General features: G+C 40.9%; 1 protein-coding gene across 1 annotated transcript in view; it reads left to right on the top strand.

Annotated features, from left to right (window-relative positions):
* mRpS14 (mitochondrial ribosomal protein S14) overlaps positions 1-14,365 on the top strand; it is a 29,719-nt gene extending 15,354 nt beyond the window's left edge. Inside the window, exons 4-5 of the mRNA XM_076175684.1 lie at positions 14,004-14,102; positions 14,197-14,365. Coding sequence (XP_076031799.1) covers positions 14,004-14,082 — 79 coding nt within the window. The 3' untranslated portion in view covers positions 14,083-14,102; positions 14,197-14,365. The remainder of the gene's footprint in view (positions 1-14,003; positions 14,103-14,196) is intronic.
* The last annotated feature ends 4,869 nt before the right edge of the window (positions 14,366-19,234 follow it).

Genomic DNA, 19,234 nt, shown 5'->3' with positions numbered 1-19,234 from the left:
AACTAACTTGCCACCATCCTAAACCTTATCCTTGGTGGTAATTTCATTCCCAAGACATCATTCTGGTATGTCAGCACCAGCACAGACAGAGATTTTGATCAGCAAACATAATGGACTCATTGACCATCATGAACAACACCCATAATCACATACATATCCCCTATCATGCCCTCTACACCCCCTCCTCTCCTGACATCACCTTCTGTTTCCCTTGTTTAACTCCAACAACCTCTTGGAAAGTCGTTAGAGCCCTCGAGTCTGACCACCTTCCAATCATCATCACCACCAAAATACAATATGCCCCAGTTGGTCACAGACACACATACACTAAATACAAAAAAGCAAATTTGGAAGTTTTCACTGAAGAGACAGAACAATTTGAGACACTGAACAGTACACCAATTACAGACATAGATGCTGCTGAGCACACCTTCAGTACAATCATACAAAATGCAGACAAGGAATACATTTCCCTAGACAACAGAAAGTGACACAACACAAACTTTATATCAGAAATACGAAGCCTCATCAGACAACTCATTACACTTAAACATAATACCCCCACACCTATCCCTCATAACATAACAACAAAATACATGTAGAGAAAACACTAAATTGGTAGGCATTTGTTAACACACTTAATCATGAAACAAATACCAAAAAAATGTACAAGACGCTCAACAGTATTACACAATCCAATAGTAACACAGTATGATCTTAGACAGCAATAACCACAACAATAATAAATTTACCCTTAAACAGCCCAAAGGGATTTCTCCATCTTCAATGTTTTTGCACGAGAGGATAGAGAAAGGGGGTCACTGATTAAATGAAGTGGCCTTGCTGTGGATGTGCTGTCTTGTTGCATTGTTTCTGACCCAGAGCAGTGGGTGGGATACAGGGATGACCTGTCATCCATGAGGAGCAAAGTTGAGGTTGGGGGTGGGGGAGGTGGTGGATGGGCATGAGCACTTGCCTTTCAACTTGGCTACATCTCTTAAAATGGGAAAAAGCATGTACAGGTAAACGTCGACTTACGATGGCATTAGGTTTCGATAGAGCCATCGTAAGACGATCTCATCGTAAGTCGATCCCCACTCTGTTCCGTGGTCACTGTACCTAGCCTACCTGTATATTAACCACCAGAGATACTGAATATAGCCTATTAAACATGTACAGTAGTTTATTTAATTATTTTTATCCTTTTTACCATATTCAAACACTATAATATGTATTTTCAGTACGGAACTTAAATCTCGCGGGCAGCAGCCAATGCCAGCCGTACGTGACGTAATAATACTCGCATCATAAAATATAGTCACCGCTTATATTGATCGTTCTCTCTTTCACCCGCGAATTTTGAAAACCACAGAGAATGAATCATTTGAGAGAATGTAAAAACACAGGGGCGACTACAATAAATATAATCAAGACGCCGATATGGCAGCGTCGCGAATCCACTTGCTCCTCATGACGCCTACGTGTGCGGCACCGTATGGAAGGGGTTAAATTATCATATCGTCGTCGTCATCGTAAAGTCGAACAATCGTAAGTCGCGGCCATCGTAAGTCGACGTTTACCTGTATATAGATATCATATCGATAGTTTTGAACCAGTGAAGATATTTATTTTTCAATGTATATACACCTGCAAAGTGAGTTGGTTATACATAGGAGAGGGACATCCTCACCTCATCCACTGGTTCCTGCTGAATCCACATGAAAATTGCACCTTGTTTCTTTTAAAGCAATACTTCCAGTTCATTATTACTGCACTCTCATCATGGAGTTGGTTGTATTTAATTAACCCCTTCGATACGATGATGCCTATGTAGGCGTCATGAGGAGCAAGTGGGTACGTGAGGATGCCAATGTCAGTGTCTTGATTATATTTTTTGTAGTCGCACCTGCCCGAAGGGATTTCTCCCCGTCCTCTCCTTTATATGGGGGGGATGGAGAGGGGGGGGGTCGCCGATTTAATGAAGCAGCCTTGCTGTGGATGTGCTGTGTCTTGTGACACTGCTTCTGACCCAGGGCAGTGGACAGGGTGCAGGGATGACCCGTCATCTAGGAGGTGCTAAGATGGGAGGGAGGGTGGAGGGGTGTGGAGTGTTTTCAGGGATGGAATGGGTGGGAATGATTTTATGCCTTTTCCTTTTTGGCTACCTCCCTAGTAAGGGGGAAAAAAGCCTTGGTATATGTATGTATGTACCTGCGTGACCCCCATACTCTATAAACTGGCTTCATCATATTTTCTATGGTTATCAAAATTCACGGGTGAAAGAGAAAGAGCTATATAAGCAGTAACTTTATTTTTTATAATGCGAGTATTATGACGCAACATCACACGTCTGGCAGCTAATGCTGCCCGCGAGATTTTGGCCCATAGTGAAGGGGTTAATGGTAATTTGTTAGCAGTATTTTGTGTATTATAGTATCTACGTTGTGCAAAGCATAAACTAAAGCTGTAAGCAAATTCAAAACTAAGTATTATAGTTAGAAAATGAGAGGACCCTCACGAATTTAGCTCTTTCCTGCATAACTTAATTAGGTAAATCTATTTATATATATACCAAGGGCCTCCCCTTGTTGTTGTTGGCATTCCCTAGACTGGCTGAGCAGTCCTGTCTCCCTAAAGAATGCCACGGATGAAATGGGGTTTTCCCACAAATCCTTTATAGAGTGTATATTGTGTGTGATTGTGCACAATGCAGTATTCCAGACAAAGCATTACCACATGCCAGACCCCATGATATCCATCCCTCTGAATCCTTGACAGTTATCTGCAATACAATCATCCAGCCTCTTCTGGTAGCTTAGAAGGGGTGGATGCCACATCACAGTCTGGCCAGGTGGGCTTTCTCCTTTTGGGGGAGAGAAGATTCAGAGGGATGGATATCATGGGGTCTGGTATGTGGTAATGTGTTGTCTTTCAGTTTGTTGATGGGGCAGTGAGTGATATGGTTATGGATATGTTTCCCAAGGCTGGTGTTTGGTGGTTGTGGAGGAAGAGAAGGGTATTTGTGTGTGATATAGGTATTTGGGTGTTGTTTTGATGTTTCTTGGCATGTATGGGTGCTCTGCTATGTAGTGTAGTGAGTGTATTTACCTAGTTGTATTTTACGGGCCAGGAGCTATGCTTGTTATGACCCGTTTTTGTATCTACATCTAGTTTGTTTTTGAATTCGTGTATATTTCTGGCATTAACTGTTTCACTGTTCAATTTGTTCCAGATGTCAATCACGCTGTGTGGGAAGCTGTTCTTTTTCAGGTCTCTTCTATAACTGTCTTTAGTTTCTTTGTGTGTCCTCTTGTTTCTCTTTTGTCCCATTTTGATAGGTCATCCTTATCAAGAACTTCCATTCCTTTCATAATTCTAAAGATGGTCAACAAATCACCTCTCTCCCTTCTCTGTTCTATTGTTATCAGTTGTAATTTCTCCAATCTTTGTTCATATGTTAAATTTGATAGTGTAGGTCACCGCTTTCTGGATTCTTTCTAATATTTTTATGTTTTTCTTTGTGCTAGGTGCCCACAATGATGCAGCATATTCTAGTTTCGGTCTTATTAATGCAACAATTAGTTTCTTAACCATCTCTTCATCCATGTAGTCGAAGGCCACTTTCATAGATCTTAACAAATTGTAAGTCTCTCCAAATATCTTGTTTACATGTTTGTCAGGAGTCAAGTCACTTGAGACGATTACTCCCAGGTCTCTCTCTGATTTCACTTTTTTGACTTCTTTATCTCCAATCATATAGTTTCCTGAGACTCTATTTTTGCCTTTACCGAACTCCATTATGCTACATTTCTTGATGTTGAAATTCATTTCGTGTTTCTGACTCCACTCCCATACTCTATGTAAATCCTCTTGTAACAATTTGTTATCTTCTTCTGTTGTCACTCTCCTGAGCAATTTAGCATCGTCGGCAAAGAAGTTCATGTAACATTTCACTCCTTCATCCATATCATTTATGTATATGGCAAACATTAAGGGAGCCAGAACAGAGCCTTGGGGGAGGCCACTTTTTACTTCTTCCCATTTCGAGTTTTTCTCTCTAAGAACCACTTTCATCTTTCTTCCATTTAAAAAGTCCTGTATCCATTCCAACAAACTGCCTTGAATTCCTCCTATATTTTCAGTTTTGTCTAATAATTTTTTATGTGGTACCTTATCAAAAGCTTTTTGCAAATCCAGGAAGGCACAGTCTGTCCAACCATCTCTTTCTTCAATTATATCAATCACCCTCGAGTAAAAGCATATTAGGTTTGTGGTACACGATCTTCCACTTCTAAATCCAAATTGTTTTGTATTTAATATATTGTTTTCCTCCAAATGTTTGATCCATCTGATTCTAATGATCTTTTCCCATATTTTGGCTATTGTATTTGTGAGGGATACTGGTCTAAAGTTTATAGGACTTTTCCTGTTTCCTCCTTTGTGTATTGGCACTATGTTTGCATTTTTCCAATCTTGTGGTACTTTGCCATCTTTTATTGAGAACTCTATTATCTTGTGTATCTTGTCTGTCAGTTCGTCCATGCATTCTTTTAATATCCAATTTGTGATTTCATCAGGACCGTGCAATTTTCTGACATCTAGGCTTTTTATTTGATCTCTTATTTCCTTCTGTGTTATTGTTATTTCCTTCATTTTGGGTGAACTTTCTAACTGATCATTCTCCCAGGGTTGAGAGTTCTTGATTGTAAATACAGACTTGAAATGTCTGATCATAACATCTGCCATCTCTGTATCATCAGTGAATTCCTTGTCTCCTTTGCGTAGTTTTACTATATCATGCTTGTCCTTTGTTTTGTCATTTACATATCTGTAAAAGAGTTTTGGTTGATCCTTACATTTATCTATAATATCCTTTTCATATTTCCTTTTTTTTCCTTCCTGCATATGTTTACATATTCGTTTCTAAGTGCTTTGTATATTTGTCAATTGGATGTTTTTCTATTTTTTCTGTGTTTGTGTGCTCCCCCTCTTGTAAGGGTGGTAACCAGCCAAGGCACACACCCATTTGCTTCCCTCTGAATTAAGGGTCATCTTTGTCTCCAGCCCACTACCCAGGTCAGAAGCAGTGCAACAAGACACAGAACATCCACAGCAGGGCAGCTTCATTTACATGGCAAACCTCCATCGTCATCCCCCTCATGCAGAAAGTAGAGAAGACAGGAAGAAATCCTTTTGGGTTGTGTCAAAATATCATCCATACACAAACATTCTCCACTTACAACTATCCCCTGCCTCTCTCATCCCAGCTCAACAGACATTATCATTTTGCTCAAAGCCCCTTTCACTCTCTGCGTTCAATACCAAAAAATTCAAAGTACTGGAAATGGCCAATAGCAACAAAAGAACATCCTTAAACTATTACTTGGAAAGAGAACCCATTACAAAAGCAAAAGAGGAAAAAGATTTGGGAGTGTTGATAAAAGACAACCTGTCACCTGCCAGACATATCAGCAGGATTGTGGGATAGATGACAGAATGCTGCAGAAGATTAAAGTGTCTTTTCACTGTATAGATTTAAAAAAAAAAAAATAATAATAAAAAAATAAAAAAATAAGATCGAGAGAATACACAGGGCAGCAACCAAACTGGTCCCTAGCTTGGCAGATAAATCATATGAGAAAAGACTAAGAGCATTGGGTCTGCCAACTTTGAAAGATCAAAGAGAAAGAAGTTATATGTTTACAGTATTCAGGTCACTAAAGGGGATAGATTGCATTGGCAGAAGAGGTCTGTTGATTAGCCCCTTCCATATAATGATGCCTACGTAGGCATCATGAGGCATGAGTGGATATATAAGGATGCCATCGTTGGCATCTTTATATTTATTTTGTAATTACAGCTGAGTGACCCACGTATTCTGTGAACTGGCTTGATCATATTTTCTGTGGTTTTGATATTCAGAGTGAAAAAGAACAAGTAATACAGCTGTAACTTTATATTTTATATTGTGAGTATTGTAATGAGTCATTGTACATCAGGCAGCTGATGCTGCCCATGAGAAGTAGACTTGTATTGAAGAGGTTAAGGATGGGAACATATTGTGAAAACAGTTTTCTATATACATGCATAAATACTTGGAATAGCTTATAAGGTAATATAGCCCAGGCTGGAAATGTACATGAATTCAATACATGAGGGAGTATGTGTGGGAAATAATTGATGCAGCCCAATGGGAATTCTCCCCATCTTCTCCTTTTCTGTATGAGGGGACGGAGAGGGAGGGTCACTGGTTTAATGAAATGGCCTTGCTGTGGATGTGCTATGACTTGCAACACTGCTTCTGACCCAGTGTAGTGGGCAAGATGCAGGGATGACCCATCATCTAAGAGGTGCCAAGATAAGAGGGACGGAGTTGGGTGGAGTATGTTGGGGATGGAATGGATGGGAGTGCTTTTTATGCCTTTGTTTTTTGGCTAAATATGATAATTGGAAATTAAGAATATATAGGACCTCCAATTTACCATTTCAAAAAAGAGCAAATTCCATTTCAGGTAATCTGTTACATTAATGTTTGCCAGGGATGTTATGTTGCCTTGGCTGTTCAATTTTTACATGGATGGGGTGGTGCAAGAGGTAAACACAAGGGTAATGTTTGCTGATGACACTGAGCTTGTAGCAGGATTAGAGGAGGGATTAAGGAAGTTAGTGACAGCTTTTGGGAAGATGTGCAAAAGGAAGTTGAAGATAATGTGGGTAAAAGCAAGGTGATGAGATGTGTACAGGGGGAGAATATGGTGGCAAATTGTGAGTATGAAGGGAGAGGGAGACTGGAGAAAGTGGATAGCTTTAGATAATTGGGTGCAAATGTGATGGGAAAGGGAGGAATGGAGGTGAAGGTGAAATGTGGATAGAAAGAAGCAAGTAAATGCCTTGGTGGATTAAAAAGTGCAATGAGAAATAGACATTTGGGAATAGATGCTAAGAGGAGATTGTATGAAGGAGTTATTGTGCCGACAGCACTGGGGCAGAAACATTGAACATAAGAGAGGAAGAGTTTAAATGTGTTTAAGATGAAATGCTTGAGAAGTATGGTAGGAGTTACTAGGTTGGATAGAGTGAGAAACGAGGAAGAGAATAAGGGTGGAAAGGAAGTTGGGAGATATGGTTAATGAAAGAGTACTGGGATGGTTTGGACACATCAAAAGAATGATTGAAGAAAGATTGGTGAAAGGTGTGGAAAGCAGAGGTGGAGGGAGTGAACATGAAAGAGCAACCAAGGATGAGATGGATGGATGGGGTTAAAGGGGGCATTAGGAAAGAGGGAAATGTCTGTTGAGGAAGGTTTGGAGAAGACAGAAGATAGGGGTGAGTGGAGAATGGTTGTGTATGGATGATGCTGTGATTCATGAAAGGGAGTGGTTGGGGGATGGGGGAGTATGTAAGAAAAAAAATTTTGAAGCAGCCTAAAGGGATTTCTCCCCATCTTCTCTTTTTCTGCATAAGGGTACGGAGAGGGGGTCACCGATTTAATGAAACAGCCTTGCTGTGGATGTCCTGTGACTGCAACACTGTTTCTGACCCAGGGCAGCGAACGAGATGCAAGGATGACCCATCATCCAAGAAGAGTCAAGATTTGAGGGAGGGTGATGGGTGAATGGGAGTGGAGTATGTGGTGATGGAATGGGTGGGAGGGGATTGTATGCCTTTGTTTTTTAGCTACCTCCCTTGTAAGGGGGAAAAAGCCATTGGTGTATGTAGGAAGCTCGCTGGCTGAGTGGATTAAGGCATTGTTACTTGCGGCGGAGGTCGAGGTGAGGGTGGTTCGAATCCTGCCACCAGCGAAGTTGAACCAAGAGCATGGCACATTGAATTACACGCTACAAAACCCTCTGTGTGGGGCACCGTCCTAGCCTCCCGATAGTGGGGGGAGAGTGTGTGACGTTAAACCACATCATCATACATACATACATATACCAAGGCTTTTCCCCCTTACAAGGGAGGTAGCCAAAAAGGAAAAGGCATAAAATCATTCCCACCCATTCCATCCCTGAATACACTCCACACCCCTCCACCCTCCCTCTTATCGTAGCACCTCCTGGATGACAGGTCATCCCTGCACCTTGTCCACTGCAATGGGTCAGAAGCAGTGTAGCAAGACACAGCACATCCACAGCAGGGCCGTTTCATTAAATCAGAGACCCCCCCCTCTCCGTCCCCCCATGCATAAAAGAAGACTGGGAGAAATCCCTTCGGCCTGCGTCAAATTTTGCTCACACATACTACCTCACCCCCCATCCCCCCGCCCATTCCACCTCATGCATCACAACATCATCCATATACAACCATTCTCCATTCCTTCCTCAACAGACATTCCCTCTTCCCCAAAGACCCCTTCACCCCATCCATCCACCTCATTCTAGGACGTCCCCTCATGTTCACTCCCTCCACATCTGCCTTCCATACCTCTTTTACTAGTCTTTCTTCACTCATTCTTTCCATGTGTCCAAACCATCCTAATACTCTTTCATCAACCCTATCTCCCAACTCCCTTTCCACCCCCGTTCTTCTCCTCACCTCATTTCTCAATCTATCTAGCCTAGTAACCCCCATCATACTTCTCAGACACCTCATCTCAAACACATTCAAACTCCTTCTCTCTTCCTCTCTTATGTTCCATGTTTCTGCCCCATACAGTGCTGTTGGCACAATCACTCCTTCATTCAGTCTCCTCTTAGCATCCATTCCCAAATGTCTATTCCTCATTACACTCTTCAATCCACCAAGGCATTTACTCGCTTCTCTCAATCTACATTCTACCTCCACCTTCACTCCACCTTTTCCTGCCACATTTGCACCCAAGTATCTAAAACTATCCACTTCCTCCAGTTGCTCTCCCTTAATGCTCACTTCCAGTCTGCTGCCACTTTCACCCCTTGTATATCTCATCACCTTACTTTTACCCACATTTATCTTTAGCTTTCTTCTATCACACACTCTCCCAAACTCTGTCACCAACATCCTCAATCCCTCCTCCGATCCTGCCACAAGCGCAGTGTCGTCAGCAAACAACAGCTGGCTCACCTCCCACTTTTCTCCATTTTCTTTAACCATCTCCAATCCCTGACCCACTACCCTTGCATTTACCTCTCGCACTACCCCATCCATGTATAAGTTGAACAGCCAGGGCGACATAACGCATCCTTGACTAAGTCCCACCTTTACCTCGAACCACTCACTCTCTCCATTTCTAATGCTGACACAAGCTCTACTACTCTCATAAAAACTCTTGACAGCTCCCAGAAGCTTTCCTCCTATCCCATATATCTGCATAACCTCCCACAGTGCCTTTCTGTCTACCCTATCCTAAGCCTTTTCCAGATCCATAAAAGCCCAAAAAACATCCTTCCCCTTTCCTATAGCTTTCTCACATATTTGTCTTACATATGTATGTATATTTAGATTTGAATTTATGTATTTTGCAAGTTTGGGCTATTTCACCTAAGCTATTCCAATTATTTACGCAACTATATAAACTGTATTTTTTTCAGTATAAAGACTTATGGTTACTTTTGAGCATTCATGAGTTATAGATATTTAAGGATGAGTGCAGAGAGGAGGTTGTACGAATGATATGTGAAGTAGGGACATGGAATTGAAGGAAACCAGAAAAGAGGAGTTGTAGTGTGTTTGAGAACTTGAAAGATGGTATAAGAATAGTTCAAGTGAGAAATGAGGAGGTGGGGCAGAGAGCAGGAGTGTAAAAAGAGCTGTTGAATAAGGTAAATCAAGGAATGTTGTGGTGGATATGGAAGATATGGATTGTGGAGAACTTATAATGAAGACTAAGAATATGCCAAAAGGCCTTTCTCCCTTCTTCAGCAATCCAAAAACTCGTTCGTTGTCAATCCATCTTTGCCCTCCTGTATGAAGGATCATCTCTGTTCCTTGAAAGTGGCAGTTGCCAACAAGATTGACGAGTTAAACACCATATGAGGACGGAGACTTTATTTGTACGACGTTTCGCTTATTACAGACGTTTCGTTTATTATGGATGTTTGGGCCAGCATTCTCATCCTTTCCCAGTGTTCAATCCCCCCCCTTCTCCTCCTCCTCTCCTCCTCCTCCTCCTCCTCTTCCTTCCCCCCCTTTTCCCACCCCGTTCCCTCCTTTCCCCTTATTTAATCTCAAGCATTTGTATCTCAACTTGTACTTGAAAAAGCTGTAATAAGCGAAACGTCATACAAATAAAGGCTCCGTCCTCATATGGTGTTTAACTCGTCAATCATCTCTGTTCCCTGCCTGACAGCCAGAGCGGGTTTACTCCTCCTCTGCTTTATTAAATGAGAAACCCCCTTCTTGTTCACTTTATAGAGTGGACAAGAAGATCATCCCCTTAGTCCACAGGATTTTTCTTCATCCATTTACTCCATTCACTTTCTCTTCCTTGCTCAGACATTCCTCTTGCTTCCAGTTTACCCTACTCCATTCACTTTCTCTTCCTTGCTCAGACATTCCTCTTGCTTCCAGTTGCTCCGACTCCATTCACTTTCTCTTTCTTGCTCAGATGTTCCTCTTGCTTCCAATTCCTCTTACTCCATTCACTTTCTCTTCCTTGCTCAGATGTTCCTCTTGCTTCCAGTTTCTCCTACTCCATTCAGCTTCTCTTCCTTGCTCAGACGTTCCTCTTGCTTCCAGTTGCTCTTACTCCATTCACCTTCTCTTCCTTGCTCAGACATTCCTCTTGCTTCCAGTTTCCCCTACTCCATTCACTTTCTCTTCCTTGCTCAGACATTCCTCTTGCTTCCAGTTGCTCCAACTCCATTCACTTTCTCTTCCTTGCTCAGATGTTCCTCTTGCTTCCAATTTCTCCTACTCCATTCACTTTCTCTTCCTTGCTCAGATGTTCCTCTTGCTTCCAGTTTCTCCTACTCCATTCACTTTCACTTCCTTGCTCAGATGTTCCTCTTGCTTCCAATTTCTCCTACTCCATTCACTTTCTCTTCCTTGCTCAGATGTTCCTCTTGCTTCCAGTTTCTCGTACTCCATTCACCTTCTCTTCCTTGCTCAGACATTCCTCTTGCTTCCAGTTGCTCTGACTCCATTCACTTTCTCTTCCTTGCTCAGATGTTCCTCTTGCTTCCAATTTCTCCTACTCCATTCACCTTCTCTTCCTTGCTCAGACGTTCCTCTTGCTTCCAGTTGCTCCGACTCCATTCTCCTTCTCTTCCTTGCTCAGACATTCCTCTTGCTTCCAGTTTCCCCTACTCCATTCACTTTCTCTTCCTTGCTCAGACATCTCTTCCTTCCAGTTTCTCCTCCATTCCTCTTCTCTTCCTTGCTCAGACATTTCTCTTGCTTCTAGTTTCCCCTACTCCATTCACTTTCTCTTCCTTGCTCAGATGTTCCTCTTGCTTCCAATTTCTCCTACTCCATTCACTTTCTCTTCCTTGCTCAGATGTTCCTCTTGCTTCCAATTTCTCCTACTCCATTCACCTTCTCCTTGCTCAGACATTCCTCTTGCTTCCAGTTTCTCCTACTCCATTCTCCTTCTCTTCCTTGCTCAGACATTTTTCTTGCTTTCAGTTTCTCCTACTCCATTCACTTTCTCTTGCTTCCAGTTGCTCGTACTCCATTCACTTTCTCTTCCTTGCTAAGGTGTTCCTCTTGCTTCCAGTTGCTCCTACTCCATTCACTTTCTCTTCCTTGCTCAGACATTCCTCTTGCTTCCAGTTTCTCCTTCTTCCTATTCATCCACTTAGTTCTTGATCTTCCTCTCAGATTCACTCCATCCACTTCTGCTTGTAAATTTTTTTCTAGGGGATCCTCACATATTGTTTCCATATGCCCAAACCATCAAAACACTCTTTCATGTACTATATCCAGTAGATCTTTTTTTCACCACAGGTCCCTTATTCACCTCCACATTTCTCACTCTTTTCATCCTTGTAACACGTACCATACTTCTAAGTACTCTCTCTCTCTCTCTCTCTCTCTCTCTCTCTCTCTCTCTCTCTCTCTCTCATTTTCTTCTTCTTCTTCTTCTAAGCCTTCTCTCTGTAAAGTACTATAGGCACAATCACTCCTGGATGTAGTCTGTGATCATTTGTGGATACCTATTTCTTATAACACTTTCCACTCCCCCAGATACCCACTTTCCTCCTACTTTCAATGATTCACCTCCACCCCCACTACAGTCACCACTACATGTGGCCCCAAATATTTAAAAATCTCCACTTCCACCAGTTTTTCATTATTTAGACTACACCCAACTCTACACCATTGCCACCCTTTTGGATATCTCATAACCTTACTTTTTCTCACATTTACTTTTAACTTTTTTAATGTACCCTTTAGGGTTACACAGAGTAAGATGACTAGTCCTGTCTTCTGTTGCTTTAGTCGTTAGTCGTCTTTTATGACTCGAAGGGGAACATTCACTGGTAGTATTTTCTCCCCTGCTGTAGGGTTAATGCACAGGATGATGCTGTGATGCATGGAAGGGAATGACGGGGGGGCTAGGGAGTGGCTACGTGCAAATGATATTTTGATGCATCCTGAAGGGATTTCTCCCTGCCTTCTCTTTTTCTGCATGAGGGGACAGAGAAGGGGGCTGCCAATTAAATGAATTGGCCTTGCTGTGGATGTGCTGCATCTTGCTGCATTGCTTCTGACCTCAGTAAGCAAGATGCAGGGATGACCCATCATCCAGACGGAGCCAAGAAAAGAGGGATGGAGGGGTGGTGAATGGGAGTAAAGTGGGTGGGAGAGTAATTATGCCTTTTTTTTTACTTTGGCTACCTCCCATTAAGGTGGAGAAAGCCTTTGGTGTGTGTGTATTTATGTATATATATATTTCATTTTATTTTACTTGTGCTGTGACATCTACATTACAGGTAAACGTCGACTTACGATGGCCGCGACTTACGATTGTTCGACTTTACGATGACGACGACGATATGATAATTTAACCCCTTCCATACGGTGCCGCACACGTAGGCGTCATAAGGAGCAAGTGGATTCGCGACGCTGCCATATCGGCGTCTTGATTATATTTATTGTAGTCGCCCCTGTGTTTTTACATTCTCTCAATTGTGCCCTAAATCCCATTCTCTGTGGTTTTCAAAATTCGCGGGTGAAAGAGAGAACGATCGATATAAGCGGTGACTATATTTTATGATGCGAGTATTATTACGTCACGTCGTACGGCTGGCATTGGCTGCTGCCCGCGAGATTTAAGTTCCGTACTGAAAATACATATTATAGTGTTTGAATATGGTAAAAAGGATAAAAATAATTAAATAAACTACTGTACATGTTTAATAGGCTATATTCAGTATCTCTGGTGGTTAATATACAGGTAGGCTAGGTACAGTGACCACGGAACAGTGATACACAAATTGGGGATCGACTTACGATGAAATCGTCTTACGATGGCTCTATCGAAACCTAATGCCATCGTAAGTCGACGTTTACCTGTACTTGATATATGTACATACATGTATTTTAAGCTTTCTCCTTTTACACACACTCCCACACAGCACAACATTAGTGCTTCAGTCTGTCCTCAAACAACTCAGCATCTGCATTTTCATATATGAAGTGGATATTTTTCTTCTTAATCCTTCTCCTGCTCCTCTTTCTCCCCCTCCCCGTCCTCATGAAGGGATATTCTCATCTGCTCTGTAAAATTGTTGAGTGGTTGAAGAGGGAGAGGAGGCATATCTATCATGAAATAATGAAAGTAATCCATAGCTGGCTTTCAAACCCTGCTGTGTAAGAACCAGTGATGCCATTTTGTGGAATGAATTTTGTCACATGGTATGGACATATGAAGAATTATATGTTGCAACGAACTCATTTGTGTATATAATAATTCCTTCTTTTTGTGGGACAAAAATGTGGAAATCAGATTTCCTTGTGGGAATTTTGTGGAAAAAATCTCATTCATCTGTACTGGCATGGATCACAGTGGCAACCCTGCTTTCTGTCATTGTAATGTAAAAACACTTCAGTTATTACTAGATATTCTTTCTTCATTGTAGATGGAGAATGTCACGAATTGCTTGGCGTCACGAAGCTGACTATAACAAGCTCTCTGGTATACAGAGGGCTATGTGGTGATCAGGCATCTTTGAATTGAGGTAAGGGTTTTACATTAACTTCTTTCATTCTTTAATGACTTACAGTATACATTTGTAGATTTGTAGTACTTATACTGCTTACATTATATTGCAGATCTTGAATATTGGTAAAAGTAACAACAAAGTAAGTGGAGAGAGACTTGTTTGTCTTGCATATGTTTTGTGACATAACCTAATGTATATATGAACATGGGTATTTATGAATGCTGCCCAGTTTCATTGCAAAGGAAATTATAGTTTTTGTTAATAAAGATGTACTTCTTTGGTTTGTTTTATTCACAAGAAAAATTAATAATGATCTCTAAACTAGGGAAGAATTTTGCTCAGATTCAAAAGTTTTGGAATCATCTTGGCTTAGACTGGGAAGAAAGATAATATTGTCATAATATTTTATTAGCCCTTACGTGCATGATGTAACTTGGGTTCAAAAACAAGTACCTTTAAGTGGGGGTCCTGCAAAACAGAGAAAATCTTCTCTCCCATTTGTCTTCAAAACCTGACAACACCCTCACCTCCATCAAGGGGGTTAATTGTCTTTAGGCTAGGCCCAAGATCTTTCTCTTTTAGCTTTGTATTTCTTTCGCCATTTCAATGCAAGTCAGTGACACACAAACATCCCACACAAATACAATATAGACATCAACTTGTGTTTCTTTGTAGAGGAATCTATTAAGGTATCTAGGACTGTTGCCATCTGTTGTGGATTTCTAGTTCATGAAACTCGAGAATTATGGCATGCTTGCATAAGTGGGACCAATGAAAAGTAACTGTTTGTAGTTGTCATGCAAGATAGACAGCAGAGGTGCCCTGAGGGACCAGCACTCAGTCTCTGGACTGATCTTAAGATTTCAAAGAACTTCAAGTGCTTTCTCACACTGTCACACATAGAACTGTTTTGAAATAGCACTAGTATGCCAAAGAACAGGTTATTCCTGCCTCACACATGGACATTTCATGATAGGAAAGGGCCCTAACCCCATTTCCCAATGTAAAGCCTCCCTCACAATATCATGTATGTGCTAGACTATCCAAATTACACAACACCCTGCAATAGCTACCTATTCTATCATCTACCACCTGAAAGAGCTCTGATTCTACACCAAATCCAGGACAACAAATTGCCAATACTTTGATCATCACTCCACAACCTCCTATAGAAAATGAGACTAAGTGAATTATAGATATCCTTAGCTAACTAAACCAGCATATGAGATAGAAGATAAAAGAACATTGGCACGAGATTGTCCATAATGATGAAAATGGTGGTAAACTGCAGTGTATAAATAAACAACACATAGAGCTGACAACTGCTATCCAATTCTTTCATCGGGTGATGTGGAAAGTCCCACACTAATACGACACAAAGAACTGCTTAAAGTTTCTTCCCAGAGAGATCTGAGAGTTTCCAGGTAGTGTAACTTGGAGAGAGGGTAAACTGAGTGTGAGAGAGACTTGGGGGTTCTAGTAAGTCTTGACCTTAAATCCAGGAAACAGTGCATTAGTGCCAGGAATAAATCTAACAGAGCATTAGGTTTCATTGCTAGGATGGTTACAAACAGAAGTGCAGAGGTAATTATCAAACTTTATATGGCATTAGACTCGTCCTTGACTCCGTGGTACAGTGAAATTTACCTTACGAGGAGAAGCATAGGCACCTTAACTTACACTCCCTGGAAAGACAGTGTGAGGTGATCTAATAGAGGTGTTCGAGTGGATCAAAGGCTTTAACAAAGGTGATGCAAACAAGGTCATCATATTAAGACAAGAAGATAGGACATGCAGTAATGGATTTAGATTGGACAAATTTAGATTTAAGAAGGAAATATGCAAGAACTGGTTAACTAATAGGGTGGTCAGTGAATGGAATAGACTTAGTAACCTTTGAAACAATTGGTTGTTTTAGGAAATGGTTAGACAACTTTATTGATGGGGATGATAGGTGGTAATGGACATAGAACTGCCTAATGTAGGTCTTACGGTCTCTTGCAGTTTCCTTCATTCTTGTTTTTTTATGAGCATAGTAGCTGGCAACTGGAGATGAAGCTAAATGGATGGAAGCTCAAATCCAACTATTAGAGTCAGCATGTTATTACAAAAGTGTACAGTTCCTGGCCCCAATAAAGGCATTCATGCTATGCCATTTAGCAGTGCTGATAATACTATTGGGTGAGGAAGAGGGTACTTTACTTGAGTGTTCCATGCATGGAAACTCAATCTCCCTATTGAGAAGATACTGGAGATGTAAAGGTTTCACTTAGCAAAACTACAAGGATGTCAACTAATTAATTTTGGAATACTTTTTGGAATACTTTCGTACTCCTGTGCCAGGAGGATAAGAATGTTACCACTATGATCCTATGCATATAGTTAAAGGTGGGTAAATGGGATGGAATGATGGGACTGGGGATTCTTCTGTATTTTTCTCCCACAGAGTCGGGCCAAGCTATGACTCGAACAACCCCTAACAAAGGGGAATAGGTCATCAGTGTACATGTACATTCACACACTTCCCTCAGAAACTACATAAAAAAAATTAAGTATTTGTGTCAAAATAACCTTCACATCAACAAATTTTGACCCAAGTGCATCATTGTACAAAAGGGCTAAAAGTTATGAAAGTTTTTCTCTGGGAATGTTTAATAATTCCAGAATTGATCAGCACTTGAGCACATTTCTTTCTTTGCAATATGACTGTTATTTCATTGTGTGAGGAGTAAAACCTTGATACTCAGTTTACTAATTACCTAACAAGTGTGGTTGTTGAGATGCAGTGTGGTTGACAGTTGCAAATAACTTTTGAAAACTAATTTTGTTTTCTCTGAAAGAAACCAATGAATCAATGATTACAAGTACACATATTGTCGGAAAAAATTGCATGTGAAACTTGAGGTATTTCATTACCTAGATGACTATGCATGTTTCATCAGAATGGTGTTAAGTTTGTGCTGCTTTATTTACATGTAAGGGAAAAGAAAAATTGTGAATATTTAGGATGTTCTCATCCAACATACATCCCACAGGACCTTTTCATAGGAACCCACCATTGGTCCCTTGTCATACTGTGAAACAATAGGAATAAATCAGTGCATCTGTCAGGACATGCCATTTAAGAGTTGTGCTTTGTTGTATTGCTTTTGACCCAAGCAATATTAAAAGGATAGGGTGACCCTTCAGCCTCATGTTGAGATGAGAGTAGAGGTTAAATAGATTTAATTTGGTGATGATGTAGGTATGTACTATGACTTGGCCAATGATTTATAAGTAGTCAAGGACCTTTCATGCATTATAACAAGGGTAAGTCATGTGTGACTAATTATCTTTTTACACTAATGTATACAAGGCATCAGATAACAATGATAGTTACAATGTTATTTACCTTGACTTCAGCAAAGCATTTGACAAGTTGCCCCACCAGAGACTACTAAATAAAGTAAAAGCCTTTGGCATAGGAGGAAAAGCGTTTGAACGGATTAGAGCTTGGAGAAGTGAGAGAAAACAGCATGTCATCATAAACAGCATAAAATCCAAATGGGGAGTGTTTCTAGTGGAGTTCCCCAGCAATGTTAGTAAGTTTACAGATGACACTAAAATAGGACACCTATTTAGGTCAGGAGAAGACATGGAGACTCTGCAGGAAGATCTTAACAAATTGTTCACATGGTCAGTGAAATGGCAAATGGACTTCAATATCTTAAAGTGCAGCATGTTAAACATAGGGTTACACAACCTCAAAAGCAGATATACATACATATACCAAGGCTTTTTCCCCCTTTCAAGGGAGGTAGCCAAAAAGGGAAAGGCATAAAAAACACTCCCACCCATTTCATCCCTAAATACACTCAAAAGCAGATATAGCTTAGATAATATAATACTTTAGAGAAAACCGAGTGTAAGAAATTCTGGTGAGTCCTGACCTTAAATCCAGAAAACTGGATTAGTTCCAGGATTAGAGCTAATAGAGCATTAGGTTTCATTGCTAGGACAGTTAAGTGCAGAGGTAATATCAAACTCTATTAGGCATTAGTTAGACCTGTCCTTGACTATGTGGTCGAGTTTTGGTCTCTGTCCTATAGAATGGATATCAATTCACTAGAATCGGTACGGAGGAGAATGACCAAAATGAGGAGAGGGTTAGGCACCTTAATTTACATATACCAAGGGCTTTTTCCCCCTTAACTTATACATACATATACTAAGGCTTTTCCCCCTTACAAGGGAGGTAGCCACCCATTCCATCCCTGAATACACTCCACATCCCTCCACCCTCCCTCTTATCATAGCACCTTCTTAACTTATACTCTCTGGAAAGATGCCGAGTGCAGGGTGATCTAATAGAGGTGTTCAAGTGGATCAAAGGCTTTAACAATGATGACACAAACTAGGTCATGATATTAAGACAACAGTTCAGGACTCCCAGTAATGCATTTAGATTCAAGAAGGAAACAGGCAAGAAATGGTTTACTAATAGGGTGGTCAACGAATGGAATAGACTCAGTAACCATGTAGTGAGTGTCGAAACTTGACTGTTTCAACCTCTTTAATATGAATCAAATATTCATGTGAACATCAGGTTGTCTGATGTACAATGGTGCATCACAATATGTGCATTACAAAATATAATGTCACAGAAAACGTGATCAAGCCTGTTCACAGAATACGGGAGTCACTTGACTACAACAAAATAAATATAATCAGGAAGCTGATGCCTGCATTCTCGTATACGCCATTCACGGCACATGACACATACATCGGCATCATCATCAACAGGTGAAGAAATGGTTAGACAACTTTATGGATGGGGATGACAGGTAGTAATGGACATGGAGCTGCCCAGTGTAGGCCTTATGGTCTCTTACACTTTTCTTCATTCTTATGTTCTTATGAAATGGTTTCACTTTTCCATAGTGTATGTGAAAACGAGGAAGGATAGTTGGAGTTAATAGGAAGAACTCATGGGTACAGTTCAAACCAAGTGTCAGCCCCTCAGGGTTGCACCTCCAGATGGAAGTAAGGGTGTTGACTTACTGTATATATGTATTTACCTAGTTGTATCTTATGGGAAGGGGAGCTGTGCTCGTGGTGTCCCGTCTTTGTATCTCGCAGTGTCTAGTTTGCTCTTAAATTGTGTGTGT

The sequence above is a fragment of the Oratosquilla oratoria genome, chromosome 37, assembly GCF_046742065.1.
Source record: "Oratosquilla oratoria isolate Oo_2021 chromosome 37, ASM4674206v1, whole genome shotgun sequence".
In the NCBI taxonomy this organism is placed as follows: domain Eukaryota; kingdom Metazoa; phylum Arthropoda; class Malacostraca; order Stomatopoda; family Squillidae; genus Oratosquilla; species Oratosquilla oratoria.
The sequence above is the reverse complement of the archived record's forward strand: the minus strand, read 5'-3'. Positions and strand labels throughout refer to the sequence as shown.